The sequence below is a fragment of the Scardinius erythrophthalmus genome (genome assembly GCF_964197995.2).
Source record: "Scardinius erythrophthalmus genome assembly, chromosome: 21".
NCBI classification, from domain to species: Eukaryota; Metazoa; Chordata; class Actinopteri; order Cypriniformes; family Leuciscidae; genus Scardinius; species Scardinius erythrophthalmus.
Window position 1 is genome coordinate 28,792,052 of NC_138241.1, and position 18,918 is coordinate 28,810,969.

The window sequence follows — 18,918 nt, forward strand, 5'->3', positions numbered from 1 at the left end:
GTAACAAATAAGGTTTATTAAGTAATATAGATCATAACAGAATATATCTTTTTCATATGTGAACTCATTTTATTTTTTAAATTTCAGTTTACATTCCTATTCATTCTGAGAATGATTTGTGGTTTGTAAAGGAATTATAAGAAAATAACACAAAGGCAGCTGAATTCTGTGTAAACAACATTTTTTCCTAATTACAATACAGTTTAAAATATCAAAACTGGTTATTTATCGTTTTAAGGCAATTACTTTGCAAACATTATAATTACAGGCAGTTAGTACAGAACTGTTTGTGTGAGAAGGCTGATAATTATGTAAAATTGTAAGTAGATCAGAGGGAAATTCAAATATCCTCTATTTGCCACTGCCATGTTCAAGTACAAGGCAAGAGGATGATTAGCACTGGTGTGAGTCTGTCTCTGTGTGTGGCTGGGAGAGGATTCACACACAGCAGGAACAATCCAGTGAGACGCAGTCAAGATTTGCATTTTTACTGTTCGCATTAGAGTTTTACAGTGAAGGACAAAGAGATTAGTTGCTAGGTGTCAAGCATTTACTGGTTAAAGACCCTTGTTGTAGGTCAGGATCTTGCACTCTGTTGCAGCAGAGATCTCTGGCTCTAGCTCTGACACGTGGATCTGAGAGACAGAAAGCAGGTGCAGTCAAAACACTCTTCAGGTCAGCGTTTACAGCTCCATTAATACTTTATTAAAATGCTAATTTATATCTCAATTATATTCATTTAATTCAGCTTCAGCAGGAACAGAAAAACAACACAGATATCGAAAGTCGTAAAATAAAATCGCCTCATATATGAATCTGCTGTTTTGATTACGGAGTGTTTTTATTTTTGTACTGACATTAAGATTCAGATCTTTTGGCTACAGTGAGACAACCATTCACAGCAATCGTTAAGTCATTAAGATGTTTAAAATGTTTCATCAAATGAGAATTAAAAGTGTGCCATGTCTTTCCAGCTTCGAGCATTTTTCACAGTCAAAACTGACACTTCTGCCATCATAAAAAGCTAAAATGAAGCAGCGAGCACTGGTAAATATCCAAACCAGGGCCAAAACTTGCAATATTTTGCTCAGAAACAGATGGCAATGAGCGTGTGAGTGTGTGAGGCAGAATCTGAAACAGACATCCTGTGGGGTGTGAAAAGGTGGGGGGGGACAGGAGTGGAGTTTTTTGGGAGCGTTCGTCTGGAACCCTCGGAAAAGTGTAAAGAGGGAGCGAGAGAGTGAGAGGAGAGGAGGAGGGGAGGGGTGGGAGAGGAATAGAAGTAGTTGGCAGCACATATGTCTGCAGTTCAGTAACCATATGGATGAACAGCTTAATAAACACCATTTTAAACCATAACCGTCTTCATGGCAGACAAAGAGAGGGGACGGAGAGAAAGTAAGAGCGAGAGCGGATGGATGGATGGAGGGAGGCGTGTGCGAGTGCTCACCTGACTGTGTTGGGGGAACAGGCTGATGGCAACAGGCAGCGCCAGGCCGAATGCAGAGAGACACACCATGCTATGAACAGGCAGCGCAAGACGAGGGTGCTTCTGCAGTGAAGGGAGCCTAATGCACAAACACCCACAAAAATGCACAAGTTATTGGCAGAACGCACACTGAAATCATGAGCATTCCCGCCATTATCGTTATTGAACTCGCTCGCTGACACTTTGGAACTGCTGTGCGTGATTGGTCTCTGACACCTCCCCCCTTCCCTCCCTGGCCGCAGTGTGTGTGGGGGGGGTTGTGGGATAGCATGCTCTGCAGGAGTCCTCCAGAGTAGCCCTGTTTTAATGAAGCCAGCGACTGCTTAATGATGACTTCATCAACACATACGCATGATGAGCTTTAATTGGCCACCAGACACTCTCTCTGTGCGCGCATGCTTGTGTGTATGTTAGGGAGAGAAAAGCTGCGGTGAGAAGGATCAAAGTACGTTAAAGACCTTTCATCGTGTCCGTCAACTGTTCTAAATAAATCACTCATCCGTCACACTTACGTGAAGAGGTCAAAGCCAAACTGAAGTGACAGAGCAAACAGTAGTGCTGACTTTACACGAAATATACACATAGGAATTCAATGTTTGCAAGACAGCCAGTCTACTCAGATGATTTGATCGGGGTGATGTATCCTTTGCTGCTTATGATATCCAGGACGCACAATATTTATTTTCATGTAACGAAAAAAAAAAGTTAAAATGTAAACTAATAGGCTACTAAAAACTAAATTCCATTTAAAATGCTGCAAGTGAACTTACAGTATAAAAAACTGGATATTCATCTTGAGATTACTAAAGATTACATTTTACAGTTCCACACTATTATCCACAGTATCCACACTATTAATTTAATTTTGTTTGCATCATCTTCCTGTTTATCACTGTAAAGATCCTTTGAAACAATCTGTATTGAATTAAGCGCTAGAAAAACAAAGGTGACTTGACTTGACTTATTAAATTATTAGTGTTTTTGAAGATTATTTTTAAGTGGGTATTAGATGGCAAAGGTTTAAAAAAAATCAATGTAAAAATGGCATTCACAATTAAATATTTTTTGGATAATCTTGACATGGTACAAATTAGTATATTATATATTGGTAGTCAATCCCTTTAAAAAAAAGCATCTGAAAGTAGAAAATTAAATCATTAATATCCTTTTTTTGTACTTTTTAAACCAACAAATAAGCATTGTAGTAATTAAATATTTGCTTGGTTATGGCTTAAGCTCACTTAAATTTCCTCCAGATCATTTGATGTGAACCTATTTTCCCTATGGTCCTCCTGGGAAGTTCATAATTACAACGTTTAAGTCACTTTCTTCTGAGTAAGATGGCAGTGTTCCTTCTCTTAATTACCTACACAGAAATATGGCAAGGTTTCTTAACTCTACTTCTAGAAAATGAAGAACAAAGAATGCTCATCAGGTGTATTTTGCTTTTTATGTTTTTGATTAATTTATGAAAATGTACTGTAAACTAAAGATGTTGATTCCATTGATTCCGCAATGTTTCTCACACACACCCAACTCGTAAACTTGGAGCTCAAAGAAAATCCTAAGTTTCTCACTCATAATTCCGACTTTGTTCTGGCATTCATGTGCGCTCAACTCGTAACCACGATATTTCCGACATGACTTGAACGCACCATTAGGCGGTACCTTCATGTAAAAATGCCGTCAATAAAGCCACTGACTGTTCAGCAAAGCAGCTGCCTTTGGACAAAGCAAGAGAAATAGGTGAAAGGTTGAAACGCCCCACATATATCACACAGGCTCCTCTCAGCGCTCTAATTAATCAAGGATACCCCTGCCACTCGATCTCACCCTTAAAGCAGTGACCCTCCTGCATCACTGTTCTTGCTCCATTGAGAGCCAGTGAGGGTGAGCTGACAGTCGGCATAGCAGAGGACAACTCACCATTTACTGCCGCTCACACAGACACACCTACACACACACATAACCGTACACACCTGCGAATCAGAGCAGCAAGAATTTGAGGAGGTTGCAACATAGTCTATCAGTCATAAAACCAAACAAATTCTGTTGAAGAGTAGATCCTATACATGCAATGAGGCCCAGAAGTCACAGAGCAAGTGATAATGTGCGTTTGCCTTTTATAATTTGATATAAAAGGAATTATATTATCAGCATAGCAATTTGAGTAGTTAATAAAACTTTTTTTCCCCATACATTCTAAAACTTCTCTTTAAACGTTAGTTTAAACGAAGAAAATCACAGATTTTTAATGTGGACTCCAATGTCACATAGCCTACAGGACAGATAGCCAGACACTATATATATATTTAACCTAAGAGCTAAAGTATCTAAACATAAAAGTATTAAAACTACTGTTTAAATGTTTGCGTTCAGTTTCAATTCTTTTGAAAGGAGTCTCTTAAGCTCACCAATGCTGTATTTATACTGAAAATCCAGTAAAAACAGTATGCTGTGAAATATTATTACAATTTAAAATAATGGTTTTCTGTTTTAAATGTATTTTTAAAATGTAATGTATTCCTTTGATGGCAACGCTGAATTTTCAGCATCATTACTCCAATGTTCAGTTTCACATAATCCTACAGAAATCATTCTAATATGCTGACTTTCTGAAATAGAAATCTTTTGTAACATTATAAATCTTTTTTACAGTCACTTTTTATTAATTTAATGCATCCTTTCTGAATGCAACTATTCATTTCTTTCAACAAAACTACATTTTGTAGAATGCTGACAGTAGTCAATGTGACCTGTGACTATTTTAACTATATTTTTATTGAATATTGAAGTTGCACAAAGTATATTTAAGAGCTGTGGTAAAGGGGAAGATTTTTGTGATTTATGGCTTCAGAAGCATATTGTATATACCACTGTTAAGGAACTTTTATAAATCATATTTTGAGCTTGACATACAAACATCTTTTGTTTTTTTGTGTGCCATTTTGCATTAAATTTGTATGTAAGCTACTCCTTTAAACACACACACAAATGTGTTCACATCAAACTGTGAAATAAAAATATTCAAGGACATATGGTACATATGGGTGTGTGAATTCCCGAGGTGATGGAGCTGTAAAAATAACTCTGAAGTCTGAAATATCAAATTCACGAGATTTTCTCTGACCTCTCCAGTATGGCCATTACTAAAGGCGGCAGCAGGAGAACAGGCATGGGCAGCACGACACGCGTCAGGGATGTCTCCATCAAAGCCTGAACAAAAACGCATTAATCAGAGCAGAACTCAGCTCTGTCATTTGCTAACAACCTTTCCCTTAACACATTTTCCAAAACGTCCATACTCACATGCCTGGCAGCCAGCTTTGAGGTGCCCACCACATTGCCTTTGTCGTCCAGTACACTGATGCCCTCTGATAGCTCGGTGTGGCGCATCAGCAAAACATTACACACGTTGGCACTTGCTAAATGAAGGTAGAATTGCAGTTAGAAAACAAAGGGACTTCCATTTGATGCCCAACTTTTCCTTATTTGGATCCAACACAGACAACTGATTATGATTGAAGAGAGAATCGTGTGAACTTGACTCTCTTTGTACCGTCACTATCCCGGATCCGTTTTGAAACAAGAAATGTAAGAGGCAGTCAATGGATGAATGTCGCAGTGCATTTTAACTTAGGGCAGAATAATGGGGTAAGCTGTGCAATTTTATTTTTAAAATGTCCTCTAGGCCAGGAGAAATGAGACAAAACTAATATACCTAATTATATTTCAGAATATATCCTTTCAATTAGAAGAAAGCTTCTATAAAGTGGGGCCATGGAAAAAAATAGTTAGGGGTAAGCTGTGTCACGTGAAGGGAAAGTTAAATCACTGGGGAAGACATTAACAATTTCCATTTGAAACAAAAAATATAAACAAAGTCCTTATTTAGCAGAAGACAACTTACCATTTACTGCCACACATCAACTAATGAACTAACAATGAAAAATATTTCCAAAGCATTTATTAATCTCAGATAATGTTAATCTCAACATTTAATAATACATTATTAAAATCAAAAGTTGTTTCTGTTAACATTAGTTAATGAACCTGGACCAACACATTGGGGTAGATTGGGGGTGACACATCTTACCCCACTGCTATATACTAAAAATGCAATAGAACTAACAGAACAAATTAGAGTACTAATAATCTGTTAGAGAGTCACCGCCTGTGAATATTGAAATAAAAGCAATCAAAACTGGAACACATTCTTGATCTGGAACGTCTGCGTTAAGAGGGGTTAACTGGATATAAAACAAATAGTTTCATATGGTCATGTCAAAGTGCGCACATGAATTACAAGCGTAAAAATGATTAGAATAATGATTTACTTTCTGGCATTATCATCTGTGGCATGTGGTGAGATTGGTGTGGGTGTGTGTGTGTGAACAGAGAAATAAAGAGAGCCTGAAGCATTTTTAATTTACAGACCTTGTGTTGTGAGTTATCAGTGTTCAGTGCTGCAGTGTTGTGGGGCTGAGTTAATTGGCTGAGTAAATAGCTATTCACCTCTGAGGGGTTCAGACCCAGGCCAATTAACCACACACACACACACACACACACACACACACACACACACACACACACACACACACACACACACACACACACACACACAGAGAGAGAGAGAGAATCAAAAATGGATAACAGTGAAAAACATATGCATACTAAATTTTACAAAGGAAGTCCTGCTTTAGGTCACCATATGGATGCCAAAAATCATTATAAACTGTCTTTAAATAGGCGCTGATTCCAAGTGTGTCATTTTGAGGTTAAGAAAAATGATAGACGAATGCTGTTTTACATAAAAAGTATATAATTGTGAAGCAAAATAAAATCCAAGGCAAATTTGTTTCCACTGCGTTTCATTAGCTGAGTTTGATTGCCATTTATAACTAAACACTGAAAAACAACAACAACATGGCGGCCTGGAGACAGGGAGCCCAGTGCTAACACAGAGAGCACTTTAGGCCTAATTAACCAATTAGAGAGCGGCAGCCGAGAGCTAACAAGGTCCCGTTACTCCAGTCCAGAGAGGTGAGGGGGGAACCTGCTGATTTAATTAAAGGGGTGGGGTGGGGGACGAAAACAATTTAATTACAGCCAAGGATCCCCAAGGCATTGTGGGACAGTCTCCCTCAGCCCCTCTGGACCTGTTTGAGCCTCAGCACGCTAATGGAACACTGAGATAACATTTCAGTAGCGTCCCCCTCTGACAACAGGATCAGTCAAAACACAACATGAGAACAAACAACAATAAACAAACGCTGGAGGTTTAATGAAAGTCTGAGCCAATGCTCATTTAGAAATTGAGTGTCATTACAAATGCAAAGACGTGCGCTTTCAGACAGCAAAAGAGCTGATAGAAAACTTCATGCATTAATTAATATCGTACATTACTGAATCAATCATTTTTATGTTTTACTAATCAGCAGTTTAGCAAGACCACATGACAGGAAGCCGTTGCTTGATTTCTGTCATAAACACATAAGGGCAGAGTAAGTGGTGAGGGAAATCAAGCTCACATTAAACACGTACATAAGTACACGCTCGCACACATGCACATACCAACGGCAGGAAACGGGATGAACCTCTGGACCAGGATTCTTGTAGCCGGACTGAAATGCTCAGCTTTCTTAATAAGAATATTCAGCCCCACCTGTGCACATAATTTCATTTAATTTTAGTATTTTAATTTAAAAACTGTTTATATATATATATATATATATATATATATACTTTTAACATGATAAATTCTTACATTTGTAGTTTTGGGTCGGTACGATTTTTTTATTTAAAAAAAAGAAAAGAAAAAAAATTATTCAGCAGAGGCATATAAACTGATCAAAAGTGAGAGTAATAACTTTTATAGTGTTACAAAAGATTTTCATTTCAAATAAATGCCTTTTCTTTTGAGCTCTCTATTCATAAAAGAGACCTTAAAATGTACCACAAAAATATTAAGAACACTAATATATTGTTATTATTACTAATATTCTATTACAACATTGACAATAATAATAATAATAATAGTAATAATAAATGTTTCTTGAGCAGCAAATCATCATATTAGTATGATTTCTGAAGGATCATGTGACACCGAAGACTGGAGTAATGATTTGCATCACAGGAATTAATTACATTTTAAAATATATGAAAATGATAAAATATCTATTTTAAAATTAATTGTAAAAAATATTTGACAATGTTACTGTTCTACTGATTTTTAATCAAATAAATGCAGCCTGGGTTAGCATAACAATTTTACAAAAACACATATACACATATATATATGTTAAAAAAATCTTACCAACCCCAAACTTTTGAACTGTAGTGTGTATATATTTTTTTATTAGAAAACATCATTTTTATTTTTTTTAAATTGAATTCGAATTAGAGTGCCCATGAACACAACAGCTTTCACATAAAAAAGCTGTGCCACTGTTCCACAGCTCCGAACTGAATTGTTTTTTCCATGTCTTCAAATTCAAACTCAAATGAAAAACAGAAACATGTGCCTAGTAAAACAATGAAAACTTACATTAATCTAATATGGCAAGTACTACACGTGAAGTCAATGACGTTATGGGTGACAATGAATACACATTTGTTTTCATAGTGACCTTAAAAAACTCCCAGTGGGCTTTATGACAGGTCGTGACAGGTTATGTTAAGTTGTTTCTGGTCTCGCCTTGTGAGTCTCTGGTCATCTCTGAGAGCCCGTCTAACAAACATCTGAGAACACATCGCTTCCCTTCTCAGCAGGGGTGTTCAGAGGGATTGTAGTTTTAATTAGTGCCCCCCTCCCATATTTCTCACAGGCATGGGGCCATTTGTAGTTGTCGTCACCATGGTTCTGCTTGTCATGCCCCTGGGCATCAAACTGCCACCCAGCAGGGCAGCTAATTGGCTCTAGAGGACACATGGGCGTGACTAGAAGGATATGCAATTCAGCAAAGTGAAATACAGCATAGGGCTCTGTGTGCCTATATGTGATGCTATTAGACTCCATCAGTTTGCTTATTAAAATTAAATTCACATAGTACCAGAAAAGTCACGGATAACATTATTCTCTGTTAGCGTGAAATGGCAATTCAAAATTTAAGGATTAAAAGAGAATTCTTTCTACACATCAAAATTACGTAATTTTGTGTAGCAGACATGTGAACTCACTGCAATAGTAACTGCACTGCTGACTGCACCAAGATAACCCTGGAAAAATGTAGACATTGGTGTGGGCTGAAAACAAACAAAAAATATATAAATTAATAAAAGAAATGATTAATATGGCATTTTTGCTAACACTTTCCATGAAGCCTGTATTTATAATGCATTATAAGTGTACTCTTACGGCATTATAATGCATGAATAATGCCTTACAAAAAAAAAAAAAAAAAACGAGTATCACTTTACAATAAGGTCTAATTTGTTAAAGTACATGCAAGTAAATAAAAGTAAAGTAATTTTACAGCATTTATTACCATTTATTACGTTAGTTAATAAAAATACAATTGTTGATCACAGTTCACAGTTCATTAACTGATGTTAACAGATACAAATTTCGATGTAAAATGTATTAGTAAATGTATAAATTAATAATTGCTAAAAGTTTTGTTAATCATTAGATCATGTTAACTAATGTAACTTAACATTAACAAATGAAACCTTATTGAAAAGTATTACAAAAAAACACATGTTGTATCATATCATGAATTGTAACAACAGCTACAATAACTTTTAATTACATATGGGTTATAAGTTGCAATGCCAAGATGTGAGACTTACAATACATTATAACTATGGGAACTATAATCTATTATAATTTAAGTGGATATAACATGGTGTTCAATGTGTGTTTTATATTATCTTACTCCTAAAAGTTATAACCACGAGTATTATTATGTATTATAATAGTATTATAATAGTTTTTACGATTATTCATAAGATGATACAACATAGTACATTTTGCATTTTAGTACTTCCAGTTCCAAAGTTTTGAAGTCAATGGGTTTTTTGAATGGGCGTTTGGTTAAATATCTGAAATAAGGTTTGTGGTTAACAATCTCAAGAAATTTTCATGTTTTATTCTATGACATAAAATACATCCATAATACCACCTTGTGATTTTTTTAATGCTTATAATTTTTATACTGTGTTGATAACATGTGGTTAAATGGGTTGCTGAGGACAAGTCGAACAGGTAAACTCATCCACTCGCTAGTCCGCTTTCACAGTCTCGGTGTGTTTAATAATCACGCTCTTGCAAACTATTCTTCCTCAACTAGTCTTCAGAAGCTTAATGGTGGTGACGTTGAAGTCATGTGACAGTGGTACAGATCCTTTATAGCCTAGTTTTAGCTTTTTACTTGTATTTAGACCTCAAAAAGTTGTGTTCATATGTGAAGAATATTATGATGAACAAAATGCGTAAGAATAATAAACTTATTTTCTGCAATAAGCTAAAAAACAATGTAAAAATCCTGTATTGGTTTTGTCGAGGGAACCAGGGTGATGCTAACTTATGGGTTGGCCTACAAAAATATATTATCTCTGTAGCACTCGTTTAATTGCTTTTTAATAACTTTAGTTTGCTTTCCATGTCATCATATGTACTGGTCAAAATTACATTAGTTACACCATACCTTAGTTGCATTGCGGTTGCAGTAGTTGACACAGGCGTTGTGACTCTGGTTCAGCCACTGTGAGAAACAGTGAGAATGAGTTCATAGCAAAGCGAGCTTGAGGTTAAAGTCAAGCATAAAGACCAGAAAAACACGTGTGTACCATACCTGCCAGAAGATGGTGGAAGCAAATGTCTGATTGGGTAAAAGAAGTCCCACAACCTATAAATGGAGGAGTGAGTGATTTGACATTGATTTAAAGTTAACATTTGGTGACCAAGACAAGAAATGTTTAATTTTTTTTCCACATCGACCTACCACTGGAGTACCAAAGGGCACAAAACCTGAAAGAAAAAGGAAAAACATGTGCCAACACAAATAATAGGAAGGAGATGATTTCAGAAAAAAAAAAAAAATCCTTGATTCAATAATGGAATAACACTAAGAATGTAATTTTGACATTTGAATATGCTGGATCAGGCCGCAGAAGAACATTTCAAGTCATGTTTGGTTTAATAATCGGAATTATAGTCTCTCATATGACATTATGACTTTATTACTGACCTTTAACAGATTAACAAAATCCTCATTACTCATAAAAGATAGCATTGTTCAGAGGTAGCCATCATAATTGTCAGGCAGGTCTCTCCCTATCTGTTCTCCCTTTAAATAGTAGTGTTAAGAGAAGACTAAAATACTCCTATTTCTGAGAGGCCCAACAACACTTCCAGACAGCAGGAGGGAGAGGGTTTAATCAGAGCCCAGCTGAGTGTGACCTTTGCCAACAGATCGGTCCAGAGAGACCCCCTACCACCAAGCTCTAGTCTCCAGAGCTGGTAACAAGCAGAAAACTGCCTACCACCCATGACACAGACACACACACTCACGGAAAACACACTCACACCCTTACCTGACATGCGAAAGGGCATGGGGATCTTCTCTCCTGTGTCTGGATGGATGATGGCCTGAGGACATAATGAATCCACAGACAGCAGACAGGATGAAGAGGAGAAAACGAGAGAGAATAAGAGGTGAGAGCGGACTGATGGGAGAATTACCATGCTGAGGTTCTCCGCAACTCTCCTCTCATTACACCACTATTCAGAACCACAGCTTGCGAGTGTGTGTCACACTGCGCACGAAGATGTTGAGTGATTTGAGCGGGTTCTTTCATCATAGGAACCTGTAAAAAGGCTTTCAACGCTGTTCACACTCACCTGTTTAATCTTCTGTGCTTCCCAAAGCTATGCGAAAAACAGAGAAACATGCATGACACATACATGAAGCATTCTTTACAAGTGAATTGTCAAATTCAGATAAATTGATTGGTTGATTGGCTATTATGCTTACATTCTCATTAGCTAGACACACTCTTTAAATACACTCTTTAACTGGCATATATGGCTCCATGAATAGCCTTTTACATCCATGGAACCTTTTCATTCTTCATAATGATTATTAGATTATTAAAATGTTCTTCACATAAAAAAAACATGGTTCTTTTAAGATCTGTTTGCTGAAAGGATCTTTGGGAAATCTAAAATAGTTCTACTGTGGGATCACTGTGAAAACCTCCATTATGTTTAGGAGTGTTCCAACAATGTACTTTTAATGGGCCCCAAACTTACCTGTACATTAGTCACACCCGGAGGCAGAGTTCCATTTTTGAACTGATCCAGAAGTTTCATACATTCATTTAAACGTTTCTAAAATAAAAAAAGAGAAAACAGCATTCACAGATAAACTATCAAATCAATTGAGGCTTACATTTCAGTAGACTCTCGCTTACCTCTGAAACAAAGAGCGTTCGAGGGTCGATCACATTCAAGAAGTGTCTTAATCTGCCAGAAAATGAACCCTGAAGTAACAAAGAAACATTAAGAAATAAACCAATAAAATGCACTCTCATGAGTTTCAAAACACTCTCGAGGCAATTCAGAACTACATTTTGGTGAACTGGTGCCTAATTCATATACATTTTTCATGCAATCAGCTTTTGCTCCCCTAAAGATTAGGTTTAGGCATGGACCTTCATGCTTGCCTTTTCCTTAAAAATCGTGGGGTTTCATACGAATCACATGGACCGAATTAATACGAACTTGTCACCTTGTAAAATAGTTCAGTTTTCTCATATAAATCAGTTAAAGGCTTATAGATTTACAGATCTTAAAATTTAAGATCTTAAAAGTTGAGAGAATGCAATAAAAGAAGTAAAATCATCATGAAACCCCACTTGTCCAAAGAATATTAATTCCACCTAATTAGATGATAATATCATCTAATATAATTTATAAGTTAAACATCTGCAGTGCAGTGTGCAGTGCATACCTGGTTTGTTAAGAGGGTCCATTGCAATAGAGATAAATGCAGCATAGGAAACATATAGGAAAAGTAAGACAATTTTGTATTTTATATGTCTTCCTTTTTACTGAGTATAGTGTAGTGGAGCTATTTAACTGTTTAAAATGGCATTGTTTGATAATCTAAGCCATTTGGCATCATATTTTAAAACGTCAATGACAAATAATCAGATATTTGTCTCAGCTTATTTGCAATAGCCCTATAACCACCATATCTTATAAACTAAACTATCCATTATTTGTTGGTTAATTTTAAGCTTGTGATTGTTTAGATTGATTTGTTTATTTATTTATTGTGTGAAAAAAAAAAAAAAAGATTCCCCCCCTCAAGAATCCAATGAATTCTACAAATATTACAGGCAACTCATCTTGAGGAGCAGATTTGTGTGGAACAAGAACAGTTCTCCCGAGAATAATGAGCATGATTATTAATAATCATATGTTCACAATTTCTTTAAATTATTCAACAGATTATTTCTGAGGTCCCAGAAACTTTCTCCAGACGCGGGAGTCAGCTGCTGATGCAGACTCTGACACCAGGGCCGAACCAGTTGTTTTCGCACGCCAGGTGTGTCCGCCTCATTATGCGTGCGCACCAACTGCTGCTGGCTGATCTGTGGACCTAAAAAAACTTCTTCCAATGCAATTAAAATGTTCAAATGTGTGTGAGAGAGAAAGATTTCAAAGCAGCACGCAACATATTCTCTGTTTATCACATCTAACAGGCGGCCCTTTACACATATGAAGGACGGTAGCGCTAGAGCAATAACAGCAGATGTGAATCATCTGTACTAAATAAATCAATGAATAAATAAATTACCTCTCAATTCCTCTTCCTCTGAGGTTAAAGTTATTGAATCACTAATGCATATAAAATGGCTTAAATTGTTTTTTTTGTCGCAGTGAATGTTCGAGTTTCCACATGTTTTAATAGAGTAGTGTTGCTAATGAACTTGCTTTGGCAAAAAATAGTTGACGATGCTTATCTCTTCATATTTGATGCTGAAGCTTGAAAATAATTAATTGAGGCCGGGGTTTGAATTATAAGGGTCTGGGGCTTGACTTCAAGTAAAGCTGAACTACTAAAGACTGTCAAGAAAGGAAAAAAAGTTTGCAAAGGGTCTCTAAATATGTAGTTTTTACATACAAGTAATATATATATATATATATATATATATATATATATATATATATATATATATATATATATATATATATATATATATATATATATATATATATATATTTACAAAAAAGTAACTCTGAAAATAGTAATCTGATTACGTAACTGTTACTTATAATGTGCTACCCCCAACACTGCGTGTTTTATATGTATATATATATATATATATATATATATATATATATATAGTAACGCAAGTTATAATCAGATTACTTTTTTCAAATGTGAGCATGCATTTACTCACCTCACTTGCACAAAAACTTATTCAGTATTCCTCAAAATTAATAAAAACTGTAAAATGCAAACTCAGAATATTACACAAACCTGCAATAATTAAATGTTAAATAACACAATTTGTGTACTATGTATTTAAATTCACTTTATTAACCAATGTCTTTGCCTCTGACCTTCGATGATCCAATTCAACCACACTAAAATGACTTAAGATAAACATCACATTTGTGTTTCTTTTTTTCTTTTCATTGCTTAAGAGTGTTGAACTTTCTTCTCCTGCGTCCTATTCTTTTGCAATTCAGAATGACAGAACCGCTGAAAGGTTTGTTTGAGCTGCGCCCTTTTATACTGTTATTAAAAACAAACAAGCAAGCCCAGCGAAAAGTCATGCAAAGTAACATTACTTTTTATAAAAAGTACTTGTTACTTTTGTAAGTAACTCAATATTGTAACGCATATACTTTTGTGGCTATGTTTTGTTGAAGATAGATAGGCCTAAGTATAATGTAGCCAGTAGTCACACCAGTTAGATTACAAGTTAATCAGGGCATACTAGACAGAACTTTACGAACAGGGGCCAGTTGCATAAACATAACCACTAAGTTATACTGGTTATACTGTGTCTTAAAGTTACAATTAAATAGACAATTCCTAAATTCCTATTTTCATGGAATATTGCAGTATTTTTTATAAATATTTAATTATAGACTTCGTTATATTTTTTTGCAAAACTCATTTATCCTCGTAATCTTTAATCAAAAATAACCTCTTGCAGCGACATCTCTTCTCCTCTCTGATGACGTTTTTACTGGCGCGAGGGCGGGACAACCTGTCACTCACATGACATCACAGCAATATCAAACCACAAAGATCCAGTCCTGCACTACATTTTTTCTAGTTCGAGAAGCCGTTTTACTCGGACATAGCCAACGTCACAATACAATCTTTAAAAAAAAAAAAGTTATTTATTATTTATAACCTTTCTATTCCACAAAAGACTCTTTATAGTGGAAAAAGATCTTCTTTAGATTATTATAATGCTTTTCACACTAAGAAAAAAAGTGCACCTTTAAGAAACTGTTCACATAAAGTTTTTTGGGAAAACCCGCTTTTGGAAGCATTATTTAGCTAGCTAGAGTAGGGAAGAAAAGACTAACGTTACCGCAACTTCTCGTGCAGAGCAGTTAAGTTACCCGCGGTGCAATAATCTTACTAAGTCTTACTTTACAGATTTAAACTAGATTAAAATATTTGTACGTAACTGACCTTTAAAAGTTATGAACAGTTTTGAAGAAAAAATGATGACTAACTTTCATAAGCAGTTCATCAGACTAGTCTAAGCAGTTCATGCAGCCGGCCACTTAAGGGGCCGCTCACATATCGCGCCTAAAAACGCGTTGAAAACGCTAGGCGCGCCGCGTTCTCCTTTTTTCCAAAGCGCTCGGGTGGTTGCGCTCCGGAGGCGTCTGTCGTTGCTAAGCTTGGTTCTTGTCACGTGACCTGCGGTGCGCTTGCGGCATTCTGAAAAGTTGAGATGTTTTTATCTCGATGCGGCGCGGACGCGCTTGGAAAAAACGAGCGCGTCGCACCGCGACCGCGTCGCTTCCATTATGAGCGCGCATACCGCGCGGCTACATTTGAAATAACGAACTTGCGCGCGCAAAAGACGCGATATGTGAGCGGCCCACTGATCTATATAGAATAGGCTTGTTTGAGATGAGCAAAATCTGCGCAGAATCGATCACCGGTGATCAGCGCGAGATGCATGCCGGTTAGAAATGTGTCCGAGTGCGGTCCGCCTTGCTCTGATGTCATGCTGACGTATGTCAAAAATCTCTCGCGAGCGCAAGGCGCACCTGTCGGATTCTGCAGTCGCGCGCAGTTGCTCTCCACCGACTGCGCTGATCAAAAGCATGATGGGAAACGACTTGCTGACGACACAGCTTAATGCTCATTGGTTTAAACAACCGTGATGTATTTGTTCTCTTTTAAAATGTTTGATTTTAAAACTCTGATATCATGTTTTATGTGTATAAATTATGTGTGAATATTCCCAAACTAACTAACAGTGCGATCTCTATGGGTTATGCAATGTATTTTTTATTTAAAAAAAAAACAAGTCTGTATTAAAGAAAAAAAGACTGATAAACATGTATTTGGAATGGAATTAAATAAGTAGGCTACTTTGGGTGTCTTGTTCATTCTATTTATTTTCATAAAAGCAACAGAACTTAAATTCTATCCAGTTTATTAGCAACACTGTGCACAAGCGTGAATCCGGTGAATCCCGCGATATCCATCTTTGATCTCACAGGTGTCAGATCCACTGCGAGAAGAGAGAACTGTCCGTCTTGCCTGCGCTTTTTTCACTCCTCCTCTCACTGCAGCCGCCTACTCTCGGCTACATTGCAGGCGAGGCAAGGCGCATCTCAAACAAGCCTAATGACTGGATAGCTCATGACGTCATAAACAGTGAAGCCACCGCGCCGCCATATTGGTATTCCCTAGTGAGCTCACGCGTTCTATTGAATCAATAGGAAATTTTATGATTTGACTGAGAAAACATTGCCTAACGAGACACAGTTTTTAAATCTAAAGTCTCCTGTATATTCTCACAACGCAAACATCCTAAGCATTTAAATGGGTATTTGTTTAAAGTCGGGAAATTTTTCCTGCTTATTAAAAAACGGCAATTTCTTTGCAAAAGGAATAAAAAGCTGTACGAGAACTAGCCAGCCTTCACCGAAGAGCTATCTTCACAGGTAAGAAAAACAGTTTGATAATATTAATTAAATAGTGAATGCTACTACAGACCTATATTTGTGTGAATTGGTGAATATTCAGGTGAATATTGTTTTGTGGCCACGAATTAATAATACCTCAGCACGTTATCTTGTGGCCACGTTGTAATTCGTTCAATCAAAATGAGGGAGGGAATTAGTTCAACGTGTCCACGATTTATTAAAACGAGGGAACAAATAAGTCGTCGTAACAACGAATTATTTAGATCAGTGGAAAGGGCGCATAAGAACAAGCAGAGAGAGCCCCGGCCGCGCGCGCGCGCACTCTCACCGCCTTCACACAACACGAGCGCTGTATGTGTATTGCTCTCTCTCCCTCACGCATAACATCAATTGACACAATAGTAAAAGGTCGGAAGACCGATTGTGTTTTATAGATTAGTAGTTTGTTCATATAAAGTGTTTGATTAGCAAGTACATGTTCAGGAAATGCATAATACAAATTGTATGGGTTAATGTAACGGTAAACGGAGTCTGCACGAAGCTCGTTTGAAGCTGTCAAACGGTTTCGCTATTGCACACTTACCGTAATTGTGATTATTGCTGCTCTGAGGTTTCTTATAGGCTACTGTTGACTGTTTTATCGTTGTTTTTGAAGAAGCAGCAGCATTACTCTTGCCTCGGAGAAAACAAAACGGGCATAGCGACAATTTTGCATTTAAATTATTACTTATAGGGCTTGAATTACAACCTATGGGCAGTTTTTCTACATCCTTTTATGAACGTCGTTTTACACTTGTTTACTGCACAGCGGGTCATCTTAAAAGTGCCGTCGGAGCTACCAATCTCTGTATTATGGGCGTTGGAGCCCTCTGCTGGTAGGGAATCGTAAGATGGCCGCTCGAACACTTCCGGTGGCTTCACTGCCTAGTGGCAGTTTAGAACGTGATGAGCTATCCAGTCATTATATAGATCAGTGGAGCGGCCCCTAAATCTGGTAACGTTACGCCTTATGAAGTAACCATAGCAACAGTATGCAATTGGTACAAGACGTGCATGTATTTATCACAAGAAGTAAAAAATATATATTGTAGCTATATGGCATTTTGGGCTGACCCATTGTTTGAAGTTATACTATTGTATTTGACTTATTCTAGGCAACAACATCAATATTTATCACATTTTGCAAAGTAGTAATATAACCAACAGAGGTCACTGTTAATGCGACTGAACCAGAGTGTGAGGGAGGCAGGCGGAACAGGCAAACACTGCAGAGCACTGTTTGGTCTTGTTTTGATATGGGTTTAGCGAGTAAAGTGAACTGCAGCTCATTCGAGCAGCAAAATGAGATTCCACTAAAACATTTCACTTGAAACATTCTGTCTCCAAACCCGTCTGCAGTGCGCCTGAAGAAATCCACCAGATACAAAAACACAAAGGTCTCACATTCGTATGGACTGGGTCCGGTTGTTATTTACCTGATCAAACCGAGACTCGCCGAGTCTAAACGGAGGGCACACAGTCGATTCAGGCATGGCAGGTTTTGCATTCAATAAAGCTGTTTTACTGAGCTCTGAAACTAGAGTAACGTTAGACTTCCCTCAGAGTGGGCGAGTCATCCGTATCGATGCATTCTGGGTAATGTCGTTTTCTAACAGGTCAAATGATAAATTACTTTACTGTCTATATGATAAATTACCCCCGTGGGTGTGATGAATATGGAAGCTTGTTTCCGCCACAAAATAAAAAATTAAAAGGGTAATTGTGACTTTTGTAAAAAAAAAAAAATCTAAATTTAATTTCAATTTACATTTCTGCAATTACGAGTTATAAAGTCAGAATGCGTGATACGCAATTCTGAGGGGGAAAAAGTCAGAATTTCGAGATGTAAATAGCCTATTTTTTTTACCATGGCAGAAACAAGCTTCCATAGATGGATGACGTTTGAAGAGTAGTTTTAAGATTTGTCATAAACGTCAGTAAAACATTGCTTTTCTTTTAACAAATTAGTTAATTAATTAATAATTACATTTTCAATCGCCTTAACTACCTACATCAATGTGGTTCAGTTTAGTCATTATGACCTTGTTATTGCACAGGGTGTGACATATAGCTACATAATTTATCCAAGATAGTCATTCCCCAATTTGCTTGTCTACAAGCTGTGTAATATTAATTGTGCTAAAAAATGATGTTCTCCTAGTAATACTCTCTAAAAATATATAAAAAATTAACCCATTCAGTGCAAAACACTTGATCACAAATGTTCTTGGGGAATCTTTAG

The 18,918-nt window shown here is 36.8% G+C and overlaps 1 protein-coding gene across 2 annotated transcripts; it reads right to left on the reverse strand.

The window, feature by feature from the left end:
* Positions 1 to 18,359, reverse strand: sfxn5a (sideroflexin 5a). 2 transcript variants are annotated; one of them, XM_081351252.1, is made up of 14 exons: positions 18,113 to 18,359; positions 11,906 to 11,974; positions 11,745 to 11,822; positions 11,334 to 11,360; positions 11,027 to 11,081; positions 10,435 to 10,460; positions 10,285 to 10,338; positions 10,138 to 10,194; positions 8,669 to 8,734; positions 7,064 to 7,154; positions 4,799 to 4,914; positions 4,620 to 4,705; positions 1,451 to 1,568; positions 1 to 635 (listed from the first exon to the last, which is right to left on the reverse strand). In XM_081351252.1, the coding sequence occupies exons 1-14, from the start codon at positions 18,167 to 18,169 to the stop codon at positions 558 to 560; spliced, it is 978 nt and encodes a 325-aa protein (XP_081207378.1). In that variant the 5' UTR covers positions 18,170 to 18,359; the 3' UTR covers positions 1 to 557. The 2 variants fall into 2 exon arrangements, with proteins under 2 accessions (XP_081207378.1, XP_081207379.1); XM_081351253.1 differs by lacking the exon at positions 18,113 to 18,359 and adding an exon at positions 17,221 to 17,489.
* Positions 18,360 to 18,918: the final 559 nt, after the last annotated feature.

Bases quoted from the DNA above. Each gene is read 5' to 3' on its own strand.
- sfxn5a (XM_081351252.1), bottom strand. From the start codon at position 18,169: ATGCCTGAATCGACTGTGTGCCCTCCGTTTAGACTCGGCGAGTCTCGG. The intron at 11,823-11,905 runs GTAAGCGAGAGT...TTTTTATTTTAG, and splicing joins GAACGCTCTTTGTTTCAGAG to AAACGTTTAAATGAATGTAT. The intron at 1,569-4,619 runs GTCAGAGAAAAT...TTTGTGCATTAG, and splicing joins GTAATGGCCATACTGGAGAG to GCTCCCTTCACTGCAGAAGC.